Raw genomic sequence first — 22,515 nt, 5'->3', positions numbered from 1 at the left:
TAGGAGGAACTGGACGTGGTGTGGCTAGGAGCTGTGTGTGTGTAGCTAGAAGCTATGAGTGTGAACCAGGAATAAAGACTGTACCAAGTATTGCCTCTTCTCCTCCTCACTTAATGATCCCGGGAGCGGATTATTACAATACCTTCCATCATTTTATGTTCAATCCTACATTTCTATGTTGAAATGTTCTGTTGTTTTTATCCTCTTTTGATTTAATTATTTAAATCACATTCATTTGTTGATGCAGTGGGCCAATTTCCTCAGGAATTACAGCTGTATTTGAACTAAATTTTATTTATTTGTCTTGTTTGTTGTTGTTATTTGTCTCTTTTGTGTGATGTTGTTGTTGTTTGTTTGTTTGTTTGTTTGTTGTTTGTTTGACTCCATGACTTCCTTTATTTTCTTAAAATGACAAATTTGCTTTTATTTTGAAGGTAAAATCGCGGTGCCGGAAGTGTCATTCCTATTAATGCCCTAAACTTAATACAAGTCTACCAGGGGTATGTTCAATCTGCGAAACGGTGTGCACCGTGTGCTACGGTTTCCAGGTCGAACACCATGGTTCCTCGAAACGGTGTGCAACCGTGTGCAACAGGCTTTGAGTAGTGTCCTCTAGAGCGAGAGTGGCGTCAGCAGAGGACCAAAATGCGAGACTCATTAGTCAATGAACAGCCAGGAATGGGTCTCGCGCTACTTTTGCATGCTAAAATAAAGCTGATAATGTACAATTTGATTCAAGGGGGAAAAAACCCTTTCAGAGTACAACACAAACTGTCTATTTTGCTGCAACTCGACAGTGCTGCTTAATCCAGGACCTTACTTCCTGGAACTCTTGAGAGTAAAAAACTGGTCCATTGGAGTGAATGGAGATGTCGGAACTCTTCTATTATACAACTCTGGCTTTGAGGTATGTTGTCTCTTGTTTGGTGGGCGTGTCAGAGGTGTTGCCCAATCACCAGCAACGTGTATATAAACCATGCCTTTTTAAAGAGGCCAACACAACAGATAGGTGCAATGCTTGCCCAGAGATGGGAAGTAATTAAGTACAAATTCCTTTGTTACTGTATGTAGGATTTTAAGGTATCAGTGTACTTGGTAACACTTTAGAATACAGCCCGCAAATAAGCATGTAGTTATAGTATAACTACGGGGTACAAAGAGTGTTGTTATAGTTATAGTATAACTACACAAGGAGTAGCCTATAACTACACTCTTTGTACCCCTTAGTTATACTATATAACTACACTCCTTGTACCCCGTAGTTATACTATAACTACACTCCTTGTACCCCGTAGTTATACTATAACTACACTCCTTGTACCCCGTAGTTATACTATAACTACACTCCATGTACGCTGTAGTTATACTATAACTACACTTCTTGTACCCCGTAGTTATACTATAACTTCACTCCTTGTACCCCGTAGATATACTATAACTACACTCCTTGTACCCCGTAGTTATACTAGGCTATAACTACACTCCTTGTACCCCGTAGTTATAGCCTACTATAAGTACAGATCTTGTTACCCTCTAGTTAAAGTCTAAATTCACTCCTTGTACCCCTGTAGTTATACTATAACTACACTCCTTGTACCCCGTAGTTATACTATAACTACACTCCATGTACGCTGTAGTTATACTATAACTACACTTCTTGTACCCCGTAGTTATGCTATAACTACATGCTTATTTGCGGGCTGTATTCTAAAGCATTACCGTGTACTTTAATGAGTATTTATTTTTCTGACAACTTTTTTACTTTTACTCCCTACAATTTAACACAAATATCTGTACTTTCTACTCCTTACATTTTCAAAACAGGCTGGTTACTTTAGTTTTAATGTATGACAGACAAATATGATGTAACGTTGTTTGTTTGTTTGTCTATCTTGTCTGGCGCTCCCCCAGCTTTACTCTACTTGATAGACTCTGTTATAGTGAGAAGCTTGTTGGAAAGAGAGCTGAGTAACTGGTCAGGAATGTGACAGAGGAAGGAAGGCATGCACAATCTAGTGAAGGATGGAGGTAGGAGCCTGGTACGGGAGCAGCAACTTCTCATGCCACTACACCTTCCATGACTGATTCTTTATGTTTGTGGTCCCCAATAAAAACCTTTATCAGCCTCTGGAGAGCCATGCACATTGTGTCTGTCGGGTCACTCTGGATCACATCAGCCCTGTGTCCATATCCTGTTCACATAATCATAGGATGTGATGTGCAGTGGTGAGAAATGTTCCTGCATTATAGGCTATGTTGACTTGCTCAAGCTGATTCCCCACCATAAAACCATATCACCTGAACACCATGGCGTTGGCAGAATTATCCCAAGTAACTTGCCCAACAAGTGGGGGTTGGGGTGGGGGGACAGGACCACATTGGTGGAATAAAATTATTCCCTATGTGCATATATATATACACATGTATATATTGAGTAAGCAAAAGACATTACACTGTGTGCAGTACCTTACAGCCCTCCCCTGGATTTCCAAGTTACTTGGGAAATGTAATTAGTTACTAATTACTGATTACTCCTTAAAAAGTAATAAAAGTTACTTTACTGATTACTTTTTCAAAAGGAATTAGTTACATTACTAGTTACTTTACCAGTTACTTTTTAGTTTGTTTTTGTTTTTTTACCCCTGAAAAAAGTATTGTCCAGACTCAACAATAGCGAGCACACTCAATCCATTTGGTGCAGGGCCAACAACATATATATTCTCCGATTTGGGTCCAAGTAGTCTCGCAGTGCCAGCCGTAGATGATATCCTCCGTCGCTGGAAGCTTGACGATGTTGACCGTGGGTCTGACTATGTGAGACTAGGTCCAAGAGACAACATTTCATCAACGGGGGTCCGTGAGCCTATACTGTGGGCTAGCTGTGTGTGTGTGTAGCTACACATAGAGCCATGGATGTACTAAAGTGAGATGGAGGGGTCCTTGATATACCGGTTAACAAGGCTCTGGTGTGATGGGCTTTTAGCTTGAAGCATTTTGTCACAAAAACTTCACAGAGCACCAATCTCAAAGATAGAGAAGGTCAACACAGTGAATCAAGTTAAATAATCATCTATAACTATAGGAAAGCATCTGAAAGACTGAAGACTGGACTTCAAAATCCCATGCAAGTAAGGACAGCTTAGAAAAGGACAGCTTGGATTTCACACTTTCCGTTTGGTGAAGTAAAGTGATCACAAATACATTTTATAAAAAGGGATGTTGACAAAATGTTTATGCAAGCATGTGGTTCTATTTAAGAAAATAAGCTATTTTTCAGCCCCTCCATATGCCGGTTTTGACAGGTTCTTCTGAAAATCCAGGGATTCAGCTTTGTGTCAAAAGTGCGCTAAGTGCATTATTGTGGTTGACACTGTCTCTGGTTGTTCGGTAGTTCCTGTTTCTGCATAAACAGAAACAGGAACTACATTTTTATACAAAAAGGCAGATTAGCTCTATACTGTGGAGATAACCTTAGAGTTAAACAGGGATTTAAAACACGGAGCTAGACCATGTGGTTTTAGTTTGGTCCTAAAAATCTCATCAACAAAGAAATCACTTTTTCCAGTGAGAGCTATAACTCCCAACAGCTCCAGCAGAACAAACACAAGTTCCCCTGACTCCAAACACCATTTCCTCCTGGGAAGGAAACGGAGTTGCTGGGTGGAGATATAATTTGGCTTCAGTCTGCATGTTAGAGGGAGTGATAGCAGAAAAACACATCAGGCGTGTATGGACGTGCTGTCGCTTCAGCTTTCCCCCAACATTTTTTGATATCCTACAACACGAGATTCATACTTCTTGCTAAAGGTATGTGGCTGCATCTCAACCATACTGCATCTACAGGCTTGTATTCAGTCTTCTTTGACCGTTTTAGTATTTTCATTATGCAGGGTTCATGGGGGTGAGGGGAGGGGTGGGGTTGCCGTATACCAAGGAACAAAACTGATACTAGTAATTTGAGGGTTTATCTAAACAAACTAACTGGATGTGTGATCATTTCATTAATTCAAATAGTGTCATGGAACTTTTCATTATTAGCCTAGTTAATGGAACTTCACATGATTTTCCTTTTGTCTCCGTCAGCGTTCTCTGCAGATAAGAAGAGGACAGCAGCCCCGTGCAAAATGTGGGACGAAAGAAAGAGGATCCTTGCCGTTACTGTTTTCGCAGCTCTTTATTGCAAAGTAAGTTTCATTTTTCTTACAAATGACAAAGATTGCTTGGATGTTTCCAAAAAACATATCCCCGTCTCTGCAGAACTTAATTTTGAATTTCCCAATCGATTACAGGTGGCTGTAGGGGCCGCGATACAGCTGGACATGGCCCCGGATGCTGTGGATGACCTGTACCTGGGATGCCGGGACCAGATGCTGGAGAAGGTTACATCAGGTCTTCTGAGCGAAGAACTAGGCCGCAGTCCAGAGTTAAAGGAAGCGTGGAGTGCAAAAAACTGTTCAGCCCCGATCCCCGGAGGAGTGGCGGAGCACACTGCGGCACTGTTGGCGTACGAATACGGGAGCGAAGCATTCAGAAAGATCTTTAACAATGAGGTTGAAAGTCTGGGCGGGAATGCTAGTGTCTACAGCAGCAACTTCCACTTCAAGTCTCTTCACTTCCTCCTGATGGACACCTTGAGGCTGTCGAAGAAGAAGACATGTCAGACTGTGTATCGGGTCTCAGGGAAAAAATATACTGTGCAAAACGGCTCAGAGGTGAGATTTGGCCGGTTCACCTCAGTTCAAGAAGACTATAAGGAGCTGATGGAAGAGCCCGACTTAGAGGATGGGTCCTTTTTCAATATCACCTCTTGCTCCGTTCTCAACATGGAGGAATACACATGCGGGGGGGACATTGAGCTGCTCTTGTCCCCGTCTGAAGTGTTCACGGTGGACGAAGTAAAAGACATTGCTGGTCATGACTATCCGCACACTGAGATCGTTTTGAAATCTGCAAAACGAAGCCCCACAGACCGCTGTTACTTGTTTCCTAATCGGTGAGACTACACACTGTGCTTGGAATTGTGAGGTTCTGCTTGTGTGTGTGTGTGTGTGTGTGTGTGTGTGTGGGTGTGTGTGTGTGTGTGTGTGTGTGTGTGTGTGTGTGTGTGTGTGTGTGTGTAGGTGTGTGTGTGTGTGTGTGTGTGTGTGTGTGTGTGTGTGTGTGTGTGTGTGTGTGTGTGTGTGTGTGTGTGTGTGTGTGTGTGTGTTTGTGTGCTTGTACAGCCATCTTAATGAGTTTTAGAACTGGGAAGTGAGGATATTTTATGAAGCTTATGCACACGTCCAATCAAGAAGACTTTCTATGCTACCCATTTATTCATTCATACATCATTCTTCTACCTCTCTCTCCCCTGCTCGTATCAGCTGTTTACTATCAGCTGATTATACCAGTTGATTAGACTAAACCAATCAGAGCGAGCCACATCATCCTATTCAGCTGTCAACCTTCAAATCTGTTCTCGTCTCTCGTGCGCCTGCTGTCATTTCAGAGCGTTTTTGCATCCCTCCTCCAGCCCATTCGCCCCCAGTTCATCACTCAGACGCCCAGGTCTGAGATCTCCAGAAGCCCACTCATCTTCTCATCCATCAAGATCTCAGGAGTGCTCTCCTCACCACCAGTCTAGACTCCATAGGGGCGAATATCCTATTCTACTCTCTGCTCCACTACCCCCTTCATATGACAGATATCAGTCATTCTTGCAGCACTGCTGCCACACCTGTGGAAGCCCCCACTTTGACCGCTGTGGCAGCACTGCAGCAGCACTGCAATATTAAATGAGCAACATCTGTATGATGTCACGTTGGAGTCTAATCGCACATTTCTATAATCATTGTGCACATGTGAATAGTTAACCAAAGAATGAGTCTCTCTCTGACACCTTTCTCACACACATGTTAAGGGTTACGTTGGGTTTAGTTAGGTTTAGTATAGGCATTCACTTGTGATGGTTCAAGGTTAGGGGCTAGGGAAAGCTTTATGTCCTCACTAAGATAGGCATTTTGTGTGTGTGTGTGTGTGTGTGTGTGTGTGTGTGTGTGTGTGTGTGTGTGTGTGTGTGTGTGTGTGTGTGTGTGTGTGTGTGTGTGTGTGTGTGTGTTAAAGAACCTTTTCCAGTTTTGCCAAATGGCTTGTCAATTCTTTGAAGCTCATATCTAAGAGCTACACTCCATGAAATGTATAATTCCAAGCTCAGCAAGTGAAAAGACATATTATGTTCTTTTTTATCATGTGATATTAGAATATGCAATAATATATTAATCTTTCACTCTGTTTTTCTTTGTCTAGGTCCCCACCTGGCTCCTCTACCCAATGGCTGGGCAGTGTAATGCTTATGGCTTTATCACTTTTTTTGTTTTGCTGAGCATATAGACAATAAGAATCTTGGACGGCAGAGGAAACAGCTGATATACGAGGGATCAGCTGAGCTACATTTAAAAAACTGCGACAGTTCACACAACCTTAACACGACATGTATATATTATACATCAAACTCTTGAGCTAATTCTGCTCTCACTCAGAATGTCAAAATAGAAGCGATGTGATGTATAGTTTTTGAGATATTAATGTTTGTTTGGCACATCTCATACTAGTTAACTGACGTGGGGTTCCGCATTTCTGGGTGGCAAGTGACGTCACGCTGATTCGTCCTATACACCATGACATTATTTACTCAATATTTACACATTTTCTCAACGGGGTGCAGGGTTGAAGAATGTAAACTGAAATTAATAAATACATAAATAAACTTACTGGACTGCCCCTTCTTCTACATTATTCATTCCAGGACTTAGCGGCTGTGAGCATCTTTTCATGTGATGACTGCAGTTACAGCAGTTTGTAAACTGTGTGTGAATTGATTAAGAGCCTATTAAATGATAGAGGGTATCATAAAGGGATTATAGAGGATGTAACAAAGGGATATTATCATGATAGATTAGATTCTCCACATATATATATATATATATATATATATCCTTTAGGCACCCAAATTGAGCGAAACTAAACAAACTAAGAGGAGTTTTCTGAGTTTTGTCTGGGGGAGGCCCAGAGTTTGAAAACCCTGATATGTGTCAGGTAGATTCTATAGGAGGTGTATGGCATTGTGATGTTACATCTGATTAGTGGTGTCTGTGTTTCTTGCCTTGCTCAGAGCCATGTGTTTCACTTTCATCCCAGTCAGGTGACAGGTCAGGTGACCTTATTGCTGTCAAGGATCGGTGCTCCCTGATCTTTGTTGGCTAAAATTATGGGTAACACTTCATAATACTGTAACACAAAAAATGGGTAGTTACTGAGGAACGAGTAAGGAACGAACCATTAGTTCATGAATAGTTAATGATTAGTTAATGAGTAGTTGATAGGTAGTTCCTTAATGGTAGTTACTTAAGAACTGACCATTAGTTACCATGTTAACGAACCAGTAAGTAATGATTACTTCCCTAAATTTTTTTTTTTTTAATATTTCACTAGTTCTTGGCTCAAACACTTAGTAAAAAAAACACTTTTTTTGGTAGGGTTTACATATCGCACTTCCGGTGGGCGTGGCCTAACCAAAGTAGGCTAGAACTGTAGCCACGCCCCCAAGGAGTTCGAATGTTAAAAAATAGGCTCCGCCCCCTTTCCCTGGCTTCCGGCGGGGGTGGGTGGAGCCAAAAAAGGTAACCCCGCCCCTGAAGGTCGTAGAGCCTCGGGGGCGTGGTTTTAGTGGGGTACCTCGATCTCCTAAGTGGGGTAGGGTACTTTACTAAAGTGGGAGGAGCTACACTTTTTTAATTTGCATACTTGAATAAATTCGTCTTCACTAGTAAAGTAAGCAGGAAGTAATGGTATATTCCTTAGGAACAACTCAGGAAGATGTACTGCTTCACTTGAGGGGGCACAAACATGGGAACTAATGGTAAAGTAAGCAGGAAGTAATGGTGTATTCCTTAGTAACTACTCAGTAAGATGTACTGCTTCACTTGAGGGGGCACAAACATGGGAACTAATGGTAAAGTAAGCAGGAAGTAATGGTGTATCCCTTAGTAACTACTCAGTAAGATGTACTGCTTCACTTGAGGGGGCACAAACATGGGAACTAATGGTAAAGTAAGCAGGAAGTAATGGTGTATCCCTTAGTAACAACTCAGGAAGATGTACTGCTTCACTTGAGGGGGCACAAACATGGGAACTAATGGTAAAGTAAGCAGGAAGTAATGATGCACTAACATGGTAAGTAATGGTAAGGTAATCATGAAGTAACGATGAGTACTCATGAACAACTGGTAAGTATTTGGTGGAGTCATGCTCACGAACATGGTAACTAATAGTCAGTTCTTAAGGAACTACCTGTTCATGAACTAGTGAAATATTAAAAAAAATTTTTTTAGGGAAGTAATCATTACTTACTGGTTCGTTAACATGGTAACTAATGGTCAGTTCTTTAGTAACTACCATGGGAACTAATGGTCAGTTCTTAAGTAACTACCATTAAGGATCTTTAAGGAACTACCCATTAACTATTAATGAACTAGTGAATGAAAACATATAAAAAAAAAAAAAATTAGGGAAGTAATCATTACTTACTGGTTCGTTAACATGGTAACTAATGGTCAGTTCTTAAGTAACTACCATTAAGGAACTACCTATCAACTACTCATTAACTAATCATTAACTATTCATGAACTAATGGTTCGTTCCTTACTCGTTCCTCAGTAACTACCCATTTTTTGTGTTACAGTATTATGAAGTGTTACCAAATTATGTATTAATAATGCAGTGCTTTTTCAATTGCCCATCTGTCTTGCAGGGAAAATACCCAATTAGTGTCTTTTGCTCCTGGTGGTACTGTAGAGTACTGCTAATTAGTGTGTTTATTTTAATGAGCTGCATTGAGCACAATCAGTAGCCTACGATCGACTAATGTCAATGCTGTTGAATTGTTACAATTATCTCTGTGGGTGCACTCTCTAAATCAGTGGTTCTCAACTGGTCTAGCCTCACGACCCACATTTTCCGTTGCGACCCAAATTTCAGATTTCCCCTCTGCAAAATGTAGCCTAATTTTGGAGCTTTATTTAGCCCCCTTCCCGAAAAGGCTAGCAAACCGATGCTGCCTACTTTACCAGGCTCTTCACTCTGGCTTCAGAACCAAGACCTTTGAAGTCAGCCTCTGAAGTCATATCAGCAGTGGACGCCAGCATCATCAAAGAGTAGAATCCCCCCCCCCCCCCCCCCCCCCCGCCCCCATGCCCACTCAAGACGTCCCCGCGCCGCGAACCACTTTTGGGTCGCGACCCACCAGTTGAGAACCACTGATCTAGGCAAGGCAAGGCAAGGCAACTTTATTTATATAGCGCTTTTCATGCCAAAGGCAATTCAAAGTGCTTTACAGAAATAGAAGAGATAAAACAATACAACAATGGAACACATGAAATTACATCAGATTTTTTTTTGCAATCACAGTAAAAAAGTTACAATAAAAACACAGAGGTGGGAAATACAATAGTAAAATAGTAAGAGTAATAAAAAAAAAAAAAAGAAGTCACAGTAAAGATATATCAAATAAAAAAGTTTTGAGGGCGGATTTAAAAGACTGAAGTGTCGGAGCTGATCTAAGGTTATCTGGTAACTTGTTCCATGCCCCTGGTGCATAAAATTGAAAAGCAGCTTCTCCATGTTTCGTTCTAGCCGTTCTAGATTTCGTTCTAGATATAGTGTTAACATTATCTGATGCAGGAAGGACATGGTACCTTAGGTCTTATCAGTGAGTCTGTGGATCATTCACTTTAGAACACATTCACAGACAAGACCTGTAGAAAGTCAAAACCCGTTTCTGAGAGACCACCTCTCCTGGGCCAGTCCCTGGCTCAGATGTCACATCTGAAAGCTCTTCTGAAACAGTGCCTGCACCATACTAAAAAGCTCATAAGCTATTTGGAACTACTGATAATAGCTGAATCTGCTGTCATACGATTCAATTTGGCGTTATCAGCGTCTTATCACTCCATTCATATCGGCCAGTAGGGCCTAATAGCCTCAACGCGAGAGTCACTCATCAGTCATTCTTCCTTCTGAGTCTCGGATGCGCGGCCCCTATATCCACTGCAACGTCGGCTAAATGGCTGCACGCGATATACACGTTATCAATCACAATAAAACTACCCACCTCTGAGACAATGTTGTTATCCATGATGTGGGTGCCCTGGCACTCACAAATAGTGCGTACTTTTCCAAAACCGAGCACCTTTTCCACATGGCGGAGCTGATGCTCAAAATTGTAAACTGCACTACACCCTCCCAACCACTGAGCACCGAACCGATACATCTGGAGCTGTAGAGCACCTAAAAACCTCTGCACTGGCATGTGAAATAGGGCTCGGTATTGTAAAGTACTATACAGTATGGGAGTGCCAGGGCACCTGCATCTTGGATAAGGATAACAACATTGGCTGAGTTTCCCAACAAAGAAGCTTCTTAAGAGTTAAGAAGCTTCTTAAGGAGTTAAGAAGGCTCCAAAGAAGTGTTTCCCAAACGCCTTCTTAACAGAAGAGAAGAAAAAAAAAAGAGAAGGCTCTTAAGAAGCATCTTAACTGGAGCTGTCCACCATCTCGATGTGAGAGGTCCTCTGCGGCCCACTAGATGGCACTCTGAGCCCACCAGTGGGCCACGACCTAGTGGTTGAGAAACACTGTTGTAGAATAACCTAATCGTGGTCATGTTAAACAAGAACTTCTTCTATTAAACATTATTTATTTCAGACATGGACTGCAGTTCAAATTGCTTTATATACACAGCATACAACAAAATTGCGAGAAACACTACAGAATTTAAGCGACCTTGGGTTCTGTGAAAGGTGCTATATAAATCCACAAGATTCTTATTATAAAAGGAATCCATTCTGATTAGAGGAATATAGCCTACGGTAAAACATTTTAAACACAAGTAACCATACATACAGGGGAGATTTTCAAGTGTTCCCCAATTTTGTTTTCTTGTCTGCTTCATGTATAATAATTTGATGGTGTCAAACACAAATGCCTTTTCCAGTTTATTTAATTTATTTCCTTTTTCTGAGCAGGACTGGGGGAAATTATTCAGAAACTAATGATATGGTCAGGTGGCAAAGAGATGTTTTCTCTCCTGAGACTTAACATAGTGTATATTGAGCTATAAATGTTTCCTCTGGAAATGTTATACTCAATGTTTACTCAGGCTTGAGAGCTTTTCTGTCCTTTTCTGGCAAAACTCCTCTGCAGGGACATGCCGAGAGGATCGGTCAGATCTAATGTTAATCAATATTCTGTGTTGCTCTTCCACACAAATGTTCACACACAAAGCAGCCGTCCTGATAAATCTATTCCAGAAACGAATTCTGTTCCTTCAAGTTACAGTTTTTGTTATTACTGAGTCCCACGATATTTGCTGGAGTGACATTACTGCATGCATGAAAACGTTACTGAAAGCACCCTGAGGATTGCAGCACAACTCGAGGATGAAGTCATGGAGCGCATTCTGATGGCGCCCTCTCTGGTGGGAGTCAGCATGCATATTTACTTTTTTATGCACATTTCCCGGTCTGCTGGGAAATGTACAGATTCATTCATTCACAGTCATTTTTCAACATTTACCATAATGTAGGCTATACACTCAGTTGTGCTTCTCATTTTCAAATACGATTGTAGTGTTAGTGTAGCCAAGGCACTCCTCCTTGTGAATACATCCCAACTGCCCCAGAATAATGTTAAGGTGACCTGTAGGATCCTGCTGAAGGTTAGCTATTGTCCCTTAGGTCAACATGACCCAAAAGGTTACTAGTCAGGTGTAAAGGACATTCTTGAACTGCATGACCGGGGTTATTTGTGTCCAAGTCTCCTGTGTAATCAGTCACAAAAACAACAATGTTCAAACAACAAACTGCTTTACAGGCCCTAAATTATTAATAGTATTATTTGGATAGTAAATTGCATGTACTATTTGCACAGTTTGTATTTGTAGCTACATTGTGACTAAGATTTGGTCTGTCACTTATTAAGTGACTCTCTTATTAACAAACAGGAACAGCTATACAAACTGAGCATTGCCCATTTGACCCGAGGCTGAACCTGTTTTCATCATCCAATCACATTATATTGAGGTGCGATCTCTGTGGGGTTTCTGCTATAAAAGGTTTACTTCCCAAAGAGGTTTTCACAGACCACAGTTTGCTTTTCCTATCAAACTTGTTTGACTGCTCAGAGCCTTTTACTCTGCAAGCATTTTCACTTGAAACAAACTAAAAGGAACAGAAGAAGGAAGAATAGACAACTCCTTTATCGACCTCTTTTTCGCTGCCAACAGATGGAGCATCATGTCTCTTTCCCAGCCTTGTCCCGTGCTGCCATTTGTGGTGGCACCCATGGAAATGAGATGTCTGGCGTTTGGGTTGTGAGAGAAATGCAGAAACGACGGGTAGATAAAGTTGGATCAGTCTCTATAACCTCACTCATCTCAAACCCACGGGCTGTTGAAGCTTGCAAAAGATACACAGAAACAGATCTCAACCGCTGTTTCACCGATGCCTTACTCAGGTGAGTAGAAATGTACGAAAAGAGTAGGCTACGCTTTCAAAGATTTGCATGCTGAGAACCCATAAAAATTGACATTTGGTTGATAATCCCTGCATCTGAGATTTCTGCTCAATAACACTGTACTCCACTGACAGTAAAATTAGACCCATTTTGAAACTGCTCTATGAGCTATTTTCATATCCTGAATTTGGAAATATCTGGACTCTTCTGGCCTGTAGTGCACCCATATCAGACGCCACACCCTATGAGGTGAGGCGAGCCCAGGAGCTGAACGCTCATCTTGGGCCCAAAGGGAGTCAAGATGGCACCATGGACCTGGTTTGTGATCTCCACAACACCACTGCCAACATGGGCCTGTGCATTATCCCTGACATCTCAGACCCGATCAGTCTGCACATCTATAAACATCTACAGGTAAGAACATCTTGGTCTCACACAAACTGAAAGATGAATATTAGGGAGTTAATGTACTGTGAGCTGTGTTGTAGTTGTAGTTCTGCCTGAATTGATGTAATTATATGAATCAAATGCATATTCCTGTGTGTGTGTGTGTGTGTGTGTGTGTGTGTGTGTGTGTGTGTGTGTGTGTGTGTGTGTGTGTGTGTGTGTGTGTGTGTGTGTGTCTGTGTGTGTGTGTGTGTGTGTGTGTGTGTGTGTGTGTGTGTGTGTGTGTGTGTGTGTTTAGTTGTATTGAAAATTATTTGCTTAGTTTTATTGAAATTGTTGCAATTCACTCATATGCACAATCGAGAAGATCTCAATCATCAACGACAAAATTGCTAAAGTGAATTTATTTTTATTCACAAAATAGCTTTAATGAGTGAGTTGTAATTTGACATGAACAAAACATTTCTAATCAGAATAGCAGCAGTGAGGTTGCTGTGGGCTAAAGAGTTCTTCTGTTGGGTTTTCAGAGGAAGATAACCTCAGCGCCGGTGAGATTATTCTGTGCAGATACGCCCCTTCCTGAGTCTCCCTGGCTACGTGCAGTGGGCAAGCATGGCTTCAGTAAGTGTGTGTGTGTGTGTGTGTGTGTGTGTGTGTGTGTGTGTGTGTGTGTGTGTGTGTGTGTGTGTGTGTGTGTGTGTGTGTGTGTGTGTGTGTGTGTGTGTGTGTGTGCGTGTGTGTGCGTGCGTGTGTGCACGTGCGTGTCTGTCTGTCTGTCTGTCTGTCTGTCTGTCTGTCTGTCTGTCTGTCTGTCTGTCTGTCTGTTTGTCTGTCTGGATATTTATTCATTTTAAAGTCCCTCATTTAATGACAATAATAGATCTCAGAGTCGCTTGTCTTCTTCTCCACAGCCATGGAGATTGGACCTGAACCTAACGGAGTGGTCAGAGCTGATATCTTTAACTTGATGAGAGAGGCTGTGGACCAGACAATAGATTGGGTGGAGAGATTCAATTCTGGTACACCAACAACAAATTAAGCAACAGCTATAACAGTGTAACTGAGCCTTGTTTGTATCAGTACCAACATGATTTTCTTACAGGTAGTACTTTTGAAGGGGGAGAAGTGGAAGCATACATTTACGAGAAGAGTATAGACTATCCAAGAGACCCTGAGACCAAGGAGATTACTGCTATCATACACCCCCACCTACAGGTACAATTTAGGACATTGCAGTATTAATTTCAGTCATTTGACATTTTACCAATAGGATTTCATATGTCACAATCCCTTGTGCCATAATCCAAGAACAGCATTCATACAGAAGCCCAATTCAGATATCAAACAAATGATGTAAAGTACAAAAAGTGTCAGGCTACACTGTTGTAACCCATAATGGCCCCTCTTGATTTGGATAGCAACAACAAAAGGCTACAGTATTTTTTATAACACTCAACTCCCTCAAGAATAAATATAGCAGCAACAATGCTACCAACAAAATGAAATATAGGGTTGTTGGATGCATACAGATATTTGGATAAATTCAAGGCTATACGCATTGAGTTGGGAGAAGGTGGCTATGGGATTATGTGTGTGACAAGAGAGGGAATTGTATAAAAGCTGCCCTGGTGAATTGACTTCCTCGCTCTCTCTGTCTTTCTCCAGGATAGGGACTTCTGCCTTCTCCAACCAGGTGACCCCATATTCATGTCACTCTCTGGAGAGACTGTTAAGTACGAGGGGAAAGAACTCCACCCTGTCTTTGTGAATGAAGCTGCGTACTATGAGAAGAATGTTGCCTTCCAGTTAACTCGGAAGATCACGCTAACCATCCCGTCCGTGAGTGTGAAGATGGACTGAGAGCAGAGGAAGAAAGAGAACAAGACATAGATATTTTGGATAAAAAATAAACTACCGTAATCTCGAGACCTCCAAACGAGAAAGGTTGTATCTCGAATATTTATACAGATATTACACATTCGACTGAAGACAAAACACTCAAAGCTAAGTCCAAATGGGAAGAAGAATGGAGCTGACGGATGATTGGTGGAAAGATGTTTTGAAGAGAGTCAACTCTTTTTCATGTGCACGACTCAGCTAATTCAGTTGAAAGTGGTTCACAGAGTCCACCTTAGTAAAGCCAGACTGGCTGAAATATTTCCTGAGTCTGATCCAAAATGTGACCGCTGTGGAGAACCTTAAGCACATCTTACACATATGTACTGGTCCTGCCCAAAACTGCAAAGTTTCTGGGCTTCAGTGTTCGACACACTATCTACTGTTCTACATACACCACTACAACCATGCCCCCTACTTGCCATATTTGGTGAACCAGGTGAACCCCTACCATGCACAGCCCGAAATATAGATATAATCAGTTTCACAACACTTTTAGCAAAAAGAAGGTTATTATTATCTGGGAAATCTCCCAAACCACCCTCCTTCTCTACTTGGCTGAATGATGTGATGTTCTTTCTAAGCTTGGAAAAAATTAAGTTCTCCCTTAGAGGATCCACTGATGTTTTTTTCAAGTTATGGGGCCCCTTTATTGAGTACTTTAACAACTTACCTACTGTTCCTCCACACCAAGAAGCAAAGTGCTCATGAGATAGTTGTTGTAACTTTGTCTCCTTAATGGTGGTGTATTTTTCACCTATATATAAGTGTGTTCATATGTATGTATATTCATATGCAAATGTGTGTAGATCTAATACAAACATATTCTCAACGGAACCTATTGGATATGCTGGTACCCAACAAACATCGTCTTGACCGCGACGTCACCAGACGAGAGAATTCCCGTAAGTCATCTACCCAGAAAGTCTGACGTTCTCTCCACGTTCCCCCAAAGTAGTGTTTAGACTGTCCCTTCAAAACAATAAATATTGATCTCATATTGCTTTGAAAACACCGCACGTAGGTGTCTTTTGTGTTTTTGTTGAATAAAATGACATTTGATTGACAATTTACCTGTTGTGTGATCAGATAGTCACAGTGTGACGTGCCCTCCACGTGCAATGACGACTATTATTGAATGCCCTTTTCTTTTTTTAAATATGAAAACACATTTATGTCATATAAGTACCCATAGCAAGTGTCACTTATTGTATTTATCACAAGCTTCCTGAATGCTGTGGTGTATTGTCCCATTACTCTTGCCGTAAATGAACGCAGTGTGTTCTGGGTCTTGGATGTTGTGCTGTATGGTGCTGTCTGCTAAATAAATGGTCAAGTCACGTTGGTTACATTATCATAAATGATATCATATATATACCTGTCTCATCGCTGGTTGGAATCATGAAACAGAATTAGCGAGGCAACCTAGCAATGCAAATTCCAGTAGGGGCCGTCACGTCAAAAGCTAAGGACTCAATGTTAAGGACTCTATACAGTATATGACACAATTCAGAGAGAATTTCTAACAAAATCGATAGCCTAGTCACTAGGCTACCACTAGGCCCTAGTGGTTAAGACACAGGAATCCGAAGCGGGCGCCGCGGGGCCCCCGATGAGGTCATATTTTCTTTCTTTCGATGTAGCAAAAATGGTTGAATCTGGACATACAGTAGGCTATATGCAACGCTGCTGCATGCACACCGTGCAGATTTTTATCTGAATATCTGAATATAGCCGTTGTGGGAGCGGCATATTTTGACGTTGTGGGGAAGTAGACGAATTACGTCGCTACGATTTCCATTCCAGGATATATAATTAGACCCTGACTAGATATAGTGGTTTGACGTGCAGCAGACGGTCGTTATACGTGAAAATGTTTGCTGGGTATACTCATAACTTATTACTCACTTCTAATTAATTTTTAAGTCCCTGATGAGTCTCTACCGCCCCCCCCCCCCCTTTTTTTCCTTTCTTTTCTCATTTGGTGTTGTCTTACTTTAGTTAATTTGTTTTGTTTTGTTTGTTCTTTTTTCTTATGTTTCGAGCTTTGATGATATAATCTATGTATTAAAAAAAAGGTGATCTGCCGCAGATCAATGTTCATGCTCTCAAAACCACCGTCGTGCTAAAGCTGAGCAAGGAGATCGATTTTATTTCACCAGAGCCGAAGGCAGCAACACAAAAGACCGATGGAAATAACAGAAGAGAAGGTAAGCCCCACTAAACTGGTATCCAGCATTGACAGTAGGTACAGTAAACACGATTCTGCCTGACCAATCAGTCGTCTGCCGTGTTTTCACGTCACCGTATGGTACCGGGTCCACAGCGCTGGAACCTCAACAGAGCAGGCACCAAAAGCAGCACGACTCAACCCCGACTCAACTCGGGCTGGCCAGGTTTTTGATCGGTGGAATGTGACAAAAAAGCAAGACGAGCTGGGCGGGGCCGCGCTGATACCAGCGGTGGAAATGGGCCATTAGTAGTAGGCTGCCAAAAGCGAAAGCTGAGCAGCGAGTCGGGGTGGGTGGGGGCGGGGGCGGGGGCGGGGGGATTGGGTTGCTCACTCGCTCTTGGAGCACTGGCTGCGGATTCTCCTCTTTTTTCCCCACTCTCTCATATTTAGGGGGGCAAAATGTCCCCTTGCCCCCCCGCTTCTGGCGCCCATGCTCAGGCTCCATAGGGTCCCATTGAGGGATGTTCGATATTGGCTTTTTTACCGATATCCGATATCCGATAATGTCCAACTCTTAATTTCCGATACCGATATCAACCGATATCAACCGATACCGATATAAGCGGGCTTTTTTTCCACCAAAATTTCACGTAACAAGTTACATAATGTAGCTTAATGTAGCTGAAGAGTTTAATATATAATATGCATGTTGTGTTAAAGTTGGAAGTGTTAGAGAAGCGAGCTTGTGACCAGAAGGTCGTCGGTTCAATCCCCGGGACCGGCAGGATAAATCTGGGTGGGGAAAGTGAAAAGGCAGCGCTTGCCCCTCCCTCATTACCACCACTGAGGTGCCCTTGAGCAAGGCCCTTAACCCCAACCGCTCCAGTGGAGCTGCTCAGTGGCCAACAGATCAGACTGTGGTTGTACTGGTCAGCTTCCAGGTATGAATGTGTGTGTGAATGTGAACAGGGCACTCCTGAAAAAGAGAGCATTGTTCTCAGTGAGACTCCCCCTGTCTTTAAAAAAAAAAAAAAAAAAAAAAAAAAAAATCGGCATGAAAACCGATACCGATATTTTCCGATATCGATTTTTTTTATGCTAATATCGGCCGATAATATCGGTAGGCCGATAATATCGGACATCCCTAGTCCCATTGCCGTTTCCACCCAGTGATGTGGTTTGTTTACCAAAATGCTGATGTAAATTATTTCACCTCATGTCGATTCTATTGGCTCTGACGGTTCTATAGAGGTGTCCATCCAAATCGACCAATGGGTTCCCGACATATCCCTCTGCGTAACGCCCCAGGCTTTGAAGAATCTTGCTTTATGCATGCAGTAGAAACACAGAGTAACGCTTGAGGGTTACCCAAACCATTACGCATATTAACTGAATACCTATAGTGATATATAAATGAGAGAGAGAAAAAGTTTTTCACTCTCCTACCATAGAAAAGTCAAATGGCACACAGACACAGGGTGCCCACAATGTACCCAAATCAGGTCCACCTGGACCTACCTGTAGTAAAACATATCTGCTCTGGTTCACTTTCTAAGGATTTGCTTTGATACAAGCACTCATAAGATAATATTACTCTACTGATCCATAGAAGAATTTAGCATGCCAACCCATGATTTTCAGGTGGTTTTCATCCAAAATAGTGTTGTTGTTTTTTGGCGCAGCTTGATTTTTTCTTTTTCTTTTGCTATTTTCTAACTGATTTACTCTGATACAGTAGCTTTTGAATTGATTCTCACACTTATACAGCAATCTTACAGGTGTTGGCTATCTTTTGGGAAAAAATAAAATAAATAAATAAAAAAAATCAGAAAAAACCCTGTAGTTGTGGAGATATATATACTCCATTCAGTTTGGGCATGTCATTTCCGGCAGGTGAGCTGAAAAATAGGCTTAGGGATTAACAGGTTAAGGTGACCTGTAGGATCCTGCTGAAGGTTAGCTATTGTCCCTTAGGTCAACATGACCCAAAAGGTTACTAGTCAGGTGTAAAGGACATTCTTGAACTGCATGACCGGGGTTATTTGTGTCCAGGTCTCCAAAAACAACAATGTTCAAACAACAAACGTCTTTACAGGCCCTAAATTCTCTTGTTATTGGCATACTAAATTGCATGTCCTATATATTATACACACATACATTACATACATATATTTGTAGCCTACATTGTGACTCAGATTTGATCTGTCACTTATTAACCTAAGTGACTCTCTTAACAACAAACAGGAACAGCTACAAAGTGTCATCCAGCAGAGTGTTGCCCTTTTGACCAGAGGCTGAATCTGTTTTCATCATCCAATCACATTACATTGAGGTGGGATCTCTGTAGGGTTTCTGCTATAAAAGGTTTACTTTCCAAACAGGTTTTGACAGACAACAGTTTGCTTTTCCTATCAAACTTGTTTAACTGCTCAGAGCCTTTTACTCTGCAAGCATTTTCACTTGAAACAAACTAAAAGGAACAGAAGAAGGAAGAATAGACAACTCCTTTATCGACCTCTTTTTCCCTGCCAACAGATGGAGCATCATGTCTCTTTCCCAGCCTTGTCCCGTGCTGCCATTTGTGGTGGCACCCATGGAAATGAGATGTCTGGCATTTGGGTTGTGAGAGAAATGCAGAAACGACGGGTAGATAAAGTTGGATCAGTCTCTATAACCTCACTCATCTCAAACCCACGGGCTGTTGAAGCTTGCAAAAGATACACAGAAACAGATCTCAACCGCTGTTTCACCGATGCCTTACTCAGGTGAGTAGAAATGTACTAAAAGAGTAGGCTACAGCTGAGATTTTCAAAGATTTGCATGCTGAGAACCCATAAAAATTGACATTTGGTTGATAATCCCTGCATCTGAGATTTCTGCTCAATAACACTGTACTCCACTGACAGTCAAATTAGACCCATTTTGAAACTGCTCTATGAGCTATTTTCATATCCTGAATTTGGAAATATCTGGACTCTTCTGGCCTGTAGTGCACCCATATCAGACGCCACACCCTATGAGGTGAGGCGAGCCCAGGAGCTGAACGCTCATCTCGGGCCCAAAGGGAGTCAAGACACCATGGACCTGGTTTGTGATCTCCACAACACCACTGCCAACATGGGCCTGTGCATCATGACCGGCATCTCAGACCCGATCAGTCTGCACATCTATAAACATCTACAGGTAAGAACATCTTGGTCTCACACAAACTGAAAGATGAATATTAGGGAGTTAATGTACTGTGAGCTGTGTTGTAGTTGTAGTTCTGCCTGAATTGATGTAATTATATGAATCAAATGCATATTCCTGTGTGTGTGTGTGTGTGTGTGTGTGTGTGTGTGTGTGTGTGTGTGTGTGTGTGTGTGTGTGTGTGTGTGTTTAGTTGTATTGTAAATGATTTGCTTAGTTTTATTGAAATTGTTGCAATTCACTCATATGCACAATCGAGAAGATCTCAATCATCAACGACAAAATTGCTAAACTGAATTTATTCTTATGCACAAAATAGCTTTAAGGAGTGAGTTGTAATTTGACATGAACAAAACATTTCTAATCAGAATGGCAGCAGTGAGGTTGCTGTGGGCTAAAGAGTTCTTCTGTTGGGTTTTCAGAGGAAGATAACCTCAGCGCCGGTGAGATTATTCTGTGCAGATACGCCCCTTCCTGAGTCTCCCTGGCTACGTGCAGTGGGCAAGCATGGCTTCAGTAAGTGTGTGTGTGTGTGTGTGTGTGTGTGTGTGTGTGTGTGTGTGTGTGTGTGTGTGTGTGTGTGTGTGTGTGTGTGTGTGTGTGTGTGTGTGTGTGTGTGTGTGTGTGTGTGTGTGTGTGTGTGTGTGTGTGTGTGTGTGTGTGTGTGTGTGTGTGTGCGTGCGTGCGTGCACGTGCGTGTCTGTCTGTCTGTCTGTCTGTCTGTCTGTCTGTTTGTCTGTCTGGATATTTATTCATTTTAAAGTCCCTCATTTAATGACAATAATAGATCTCAGAGTGTCTTCTTCTCCACAGCAATGGAGATTGGACCTGAACCTAACGGAGTGGTCAGAGCTGATATCTTTAACTTGATGAGAGAGGCTGTGGACCAGACAATAGATTGGGTGGAGAGATTCAATTCTGGTACACCAACAACAAATTAAGCAACAGCTATAACAGTGTAACTGAGCCTTGTTTGTATCAGTACCAACATGATTTTCTTCCTACAGGTACTACTTTTGAAGGGGGAGAAGTGGAAGCATACGTTTACGAGAAGATGATAGACTATCCAAGAGACCCTGAGACCAAGGAGATTACTGTGCTATCATACACCCCCACCTACAGGTACAATTTAGGACATTGCAGTATTAATTTCAGTCATTTGACATTTTACCAAAAGGATTTCATATGTCACAATCCCTTGTGCCATAATCCAAGAACAGCATTCATACAGAAGCCCAATTCAGATATCAAACAAATGATGTAAAGTACAAAAAGTGTCAGGCTACACTGTTGTAACTCAAAACGGCCCCTCTTGATTTGGATAGCAACAACAAAAGGCTACAGTATTTTTTATATCACTCAACTCCCTCAAGAATAAATATAGCAGCAACAATGCTACCAACAAAATGAAATATAGGGTTGTTGGATGCATACACATATTTGGATAAATTCAAGGCTATACGCATTGAGTTGGGAGAAGGTGGCTATGGGATTATGTGTGTGACAAGAGAGGGAATTGTATAAAAGCTGCCCTGGTGAATTGACTTCCTCACTCTCTCTGTCTTTCTCCAGGATAGGGACTTCTGCCTTCTCCAACCAGGTGACCCCATATTCATGTCACTCTCTGGAGAGACTGTTAAGTATGAGGGGAAAGAACTCCACCCTTTCTTTGTGAATGAAGCTGCGTACTATGAGAAGAATATGGCCTTCCTGTTAGCTCGGAAGATCACTCTAACCATCCCGTCCATGAGTGTGAAGATGGACTGAGAGCAGAGGAAGAAAGAGAACAAGATGTAGAGATTTTGGATAAATGTAAATCACGAACTAAAATAAGGACTGTACAATTGTGGCTTTTCATATTTGCAATCATCTCAGGATTACTGTACATAGATTTAGACAAGCAAATGTGAAAGTTATGTAATGACAATTAAATGCATGGATATAACTAATAAAACACTACAATTCACTGTTTATATGTTTAAATCCAGTGGGGCTGCTCTATTGCCAACAGTAAATGTTTAAAAAATAATCTATAGAATCATGGTGTATGTTAGCCCCGTTTGGCACTCTTTTCCGGGTAGTAGGTGATCGTCTCCCCTACAAGAGTCCCCTGTCCATACATAGACTTGCCTCCGACTCTCGCTCTCAAGCTCTCTAAATCAGTGATACGCACGTATTTGCAAGTGTCACAAAAACATTTCAAAGCCACATACTTGAGGGGTTTGAAAGCGTGATGCTGCTCATAAATGCCTCTTTTTATCCAAATTCTGTGCTGGTGATATTATTTTTTTACCAAGCTTTCGACCAGGGGGGGGGAAGGGG

At 41.8% G+C, this 22,515-nt stretch overlaps 3 protein-coding genes across 3 annotated transcripts; all 3 read left to right on the top strand.

Moving 5' to 3' along the window:
* The first annotated feature begins 3,719 nt into the window (after positions 1 to 3,719).
* On the top strand, positions 3,720 to 6,731 carry LOC310794254 (erythroblast NAD(P)(+)--arginine ADP-ribosyltransferase). The gene is made up of 4 exons (XM_083656212.1): positions 3,720 to 3,807; positions 4,084 to 4,184; positions 4,290 to 4,993; positions 6,286 to 6,731. The coding sequence occupies exons 2-4, from the start codon at positions 4,125 to 4,127 to the stop codon at positions 6,359 to 6,361; spliced, it is 840 nt and encodes a 279-aa protein (XP_083512338.1). The 5' UTR covers positions 3,720 to 3,807; positions 4,084 to 4,124; the 3' UTR covers positions 6,362 to 6,731.
* A 5,683-nt stretch (positions 6,732 to 12,414) lies between these two features.
* LOC310793948 (N-acyl-aromatic-L-amino acid amidohydrolase (carboxylate-forming) A-like) lies at positions 12,415 to 14,795 on the top strand (the record flags this gene model as incomplete). The annotated part of the gene is made up of 5 exons (XM_083655830.1): positions 12,415 to 12,548; positions 12,767 to 12,962; positions 13,816 to 13,954; positions 14,038 to 14,150; positions 14,601 to 14,795. The coding sequence occupies 5 exons, from the start codon at positions 12,415 to 12,417 to the stop codon at positions 14,793 to 14,795; spliced, it is 777 nt and encodes a 258-aa protein (XP_083511956.1).
* Positions 14,796 to 19,635: 4,840 nt separating this feature from the next.
* On the top strand, positions 19,636 to 21,960 carry LOC310793947 (N-acyl-aromatic-L-amino acid amidohydrolase (carboxylate-forming) A-like; the record flags this gene model as incomplete). The annotated part of the gene is given in 7 exon segments (XM_083655829.1): positions 19,636 to 19,769; positions 19,995 to 20,187; positions 20,616 to 20,709; positions 21,007 to 21,114; positions 21,201 to 21,289; positions 21,292 to 21,315; positions 21,766 to 21,960. Coding segments are annotated over 7 exon segments (837 nt in total).
* Positions 21,961 to 22,515: the final 555 nt, after the last annotated feature.

The sequence above is a fragment of the Poromitra crassiceps genome, assembly GCF_964638095.1.
Source record: "Poromitra crassiceps genome assembly, chromosome: 19".
NCBI classification, from domain to species: domain Eukaryota; kingdom Metazoa; phylum Chordata; class Actinopteri; order Beryciformes; family Melamphaidae; genus Poromitra; species Poromitra crassiceps.
This window is presented reverse-complemented; position numbering and strand designations above follow the sequence as displayed.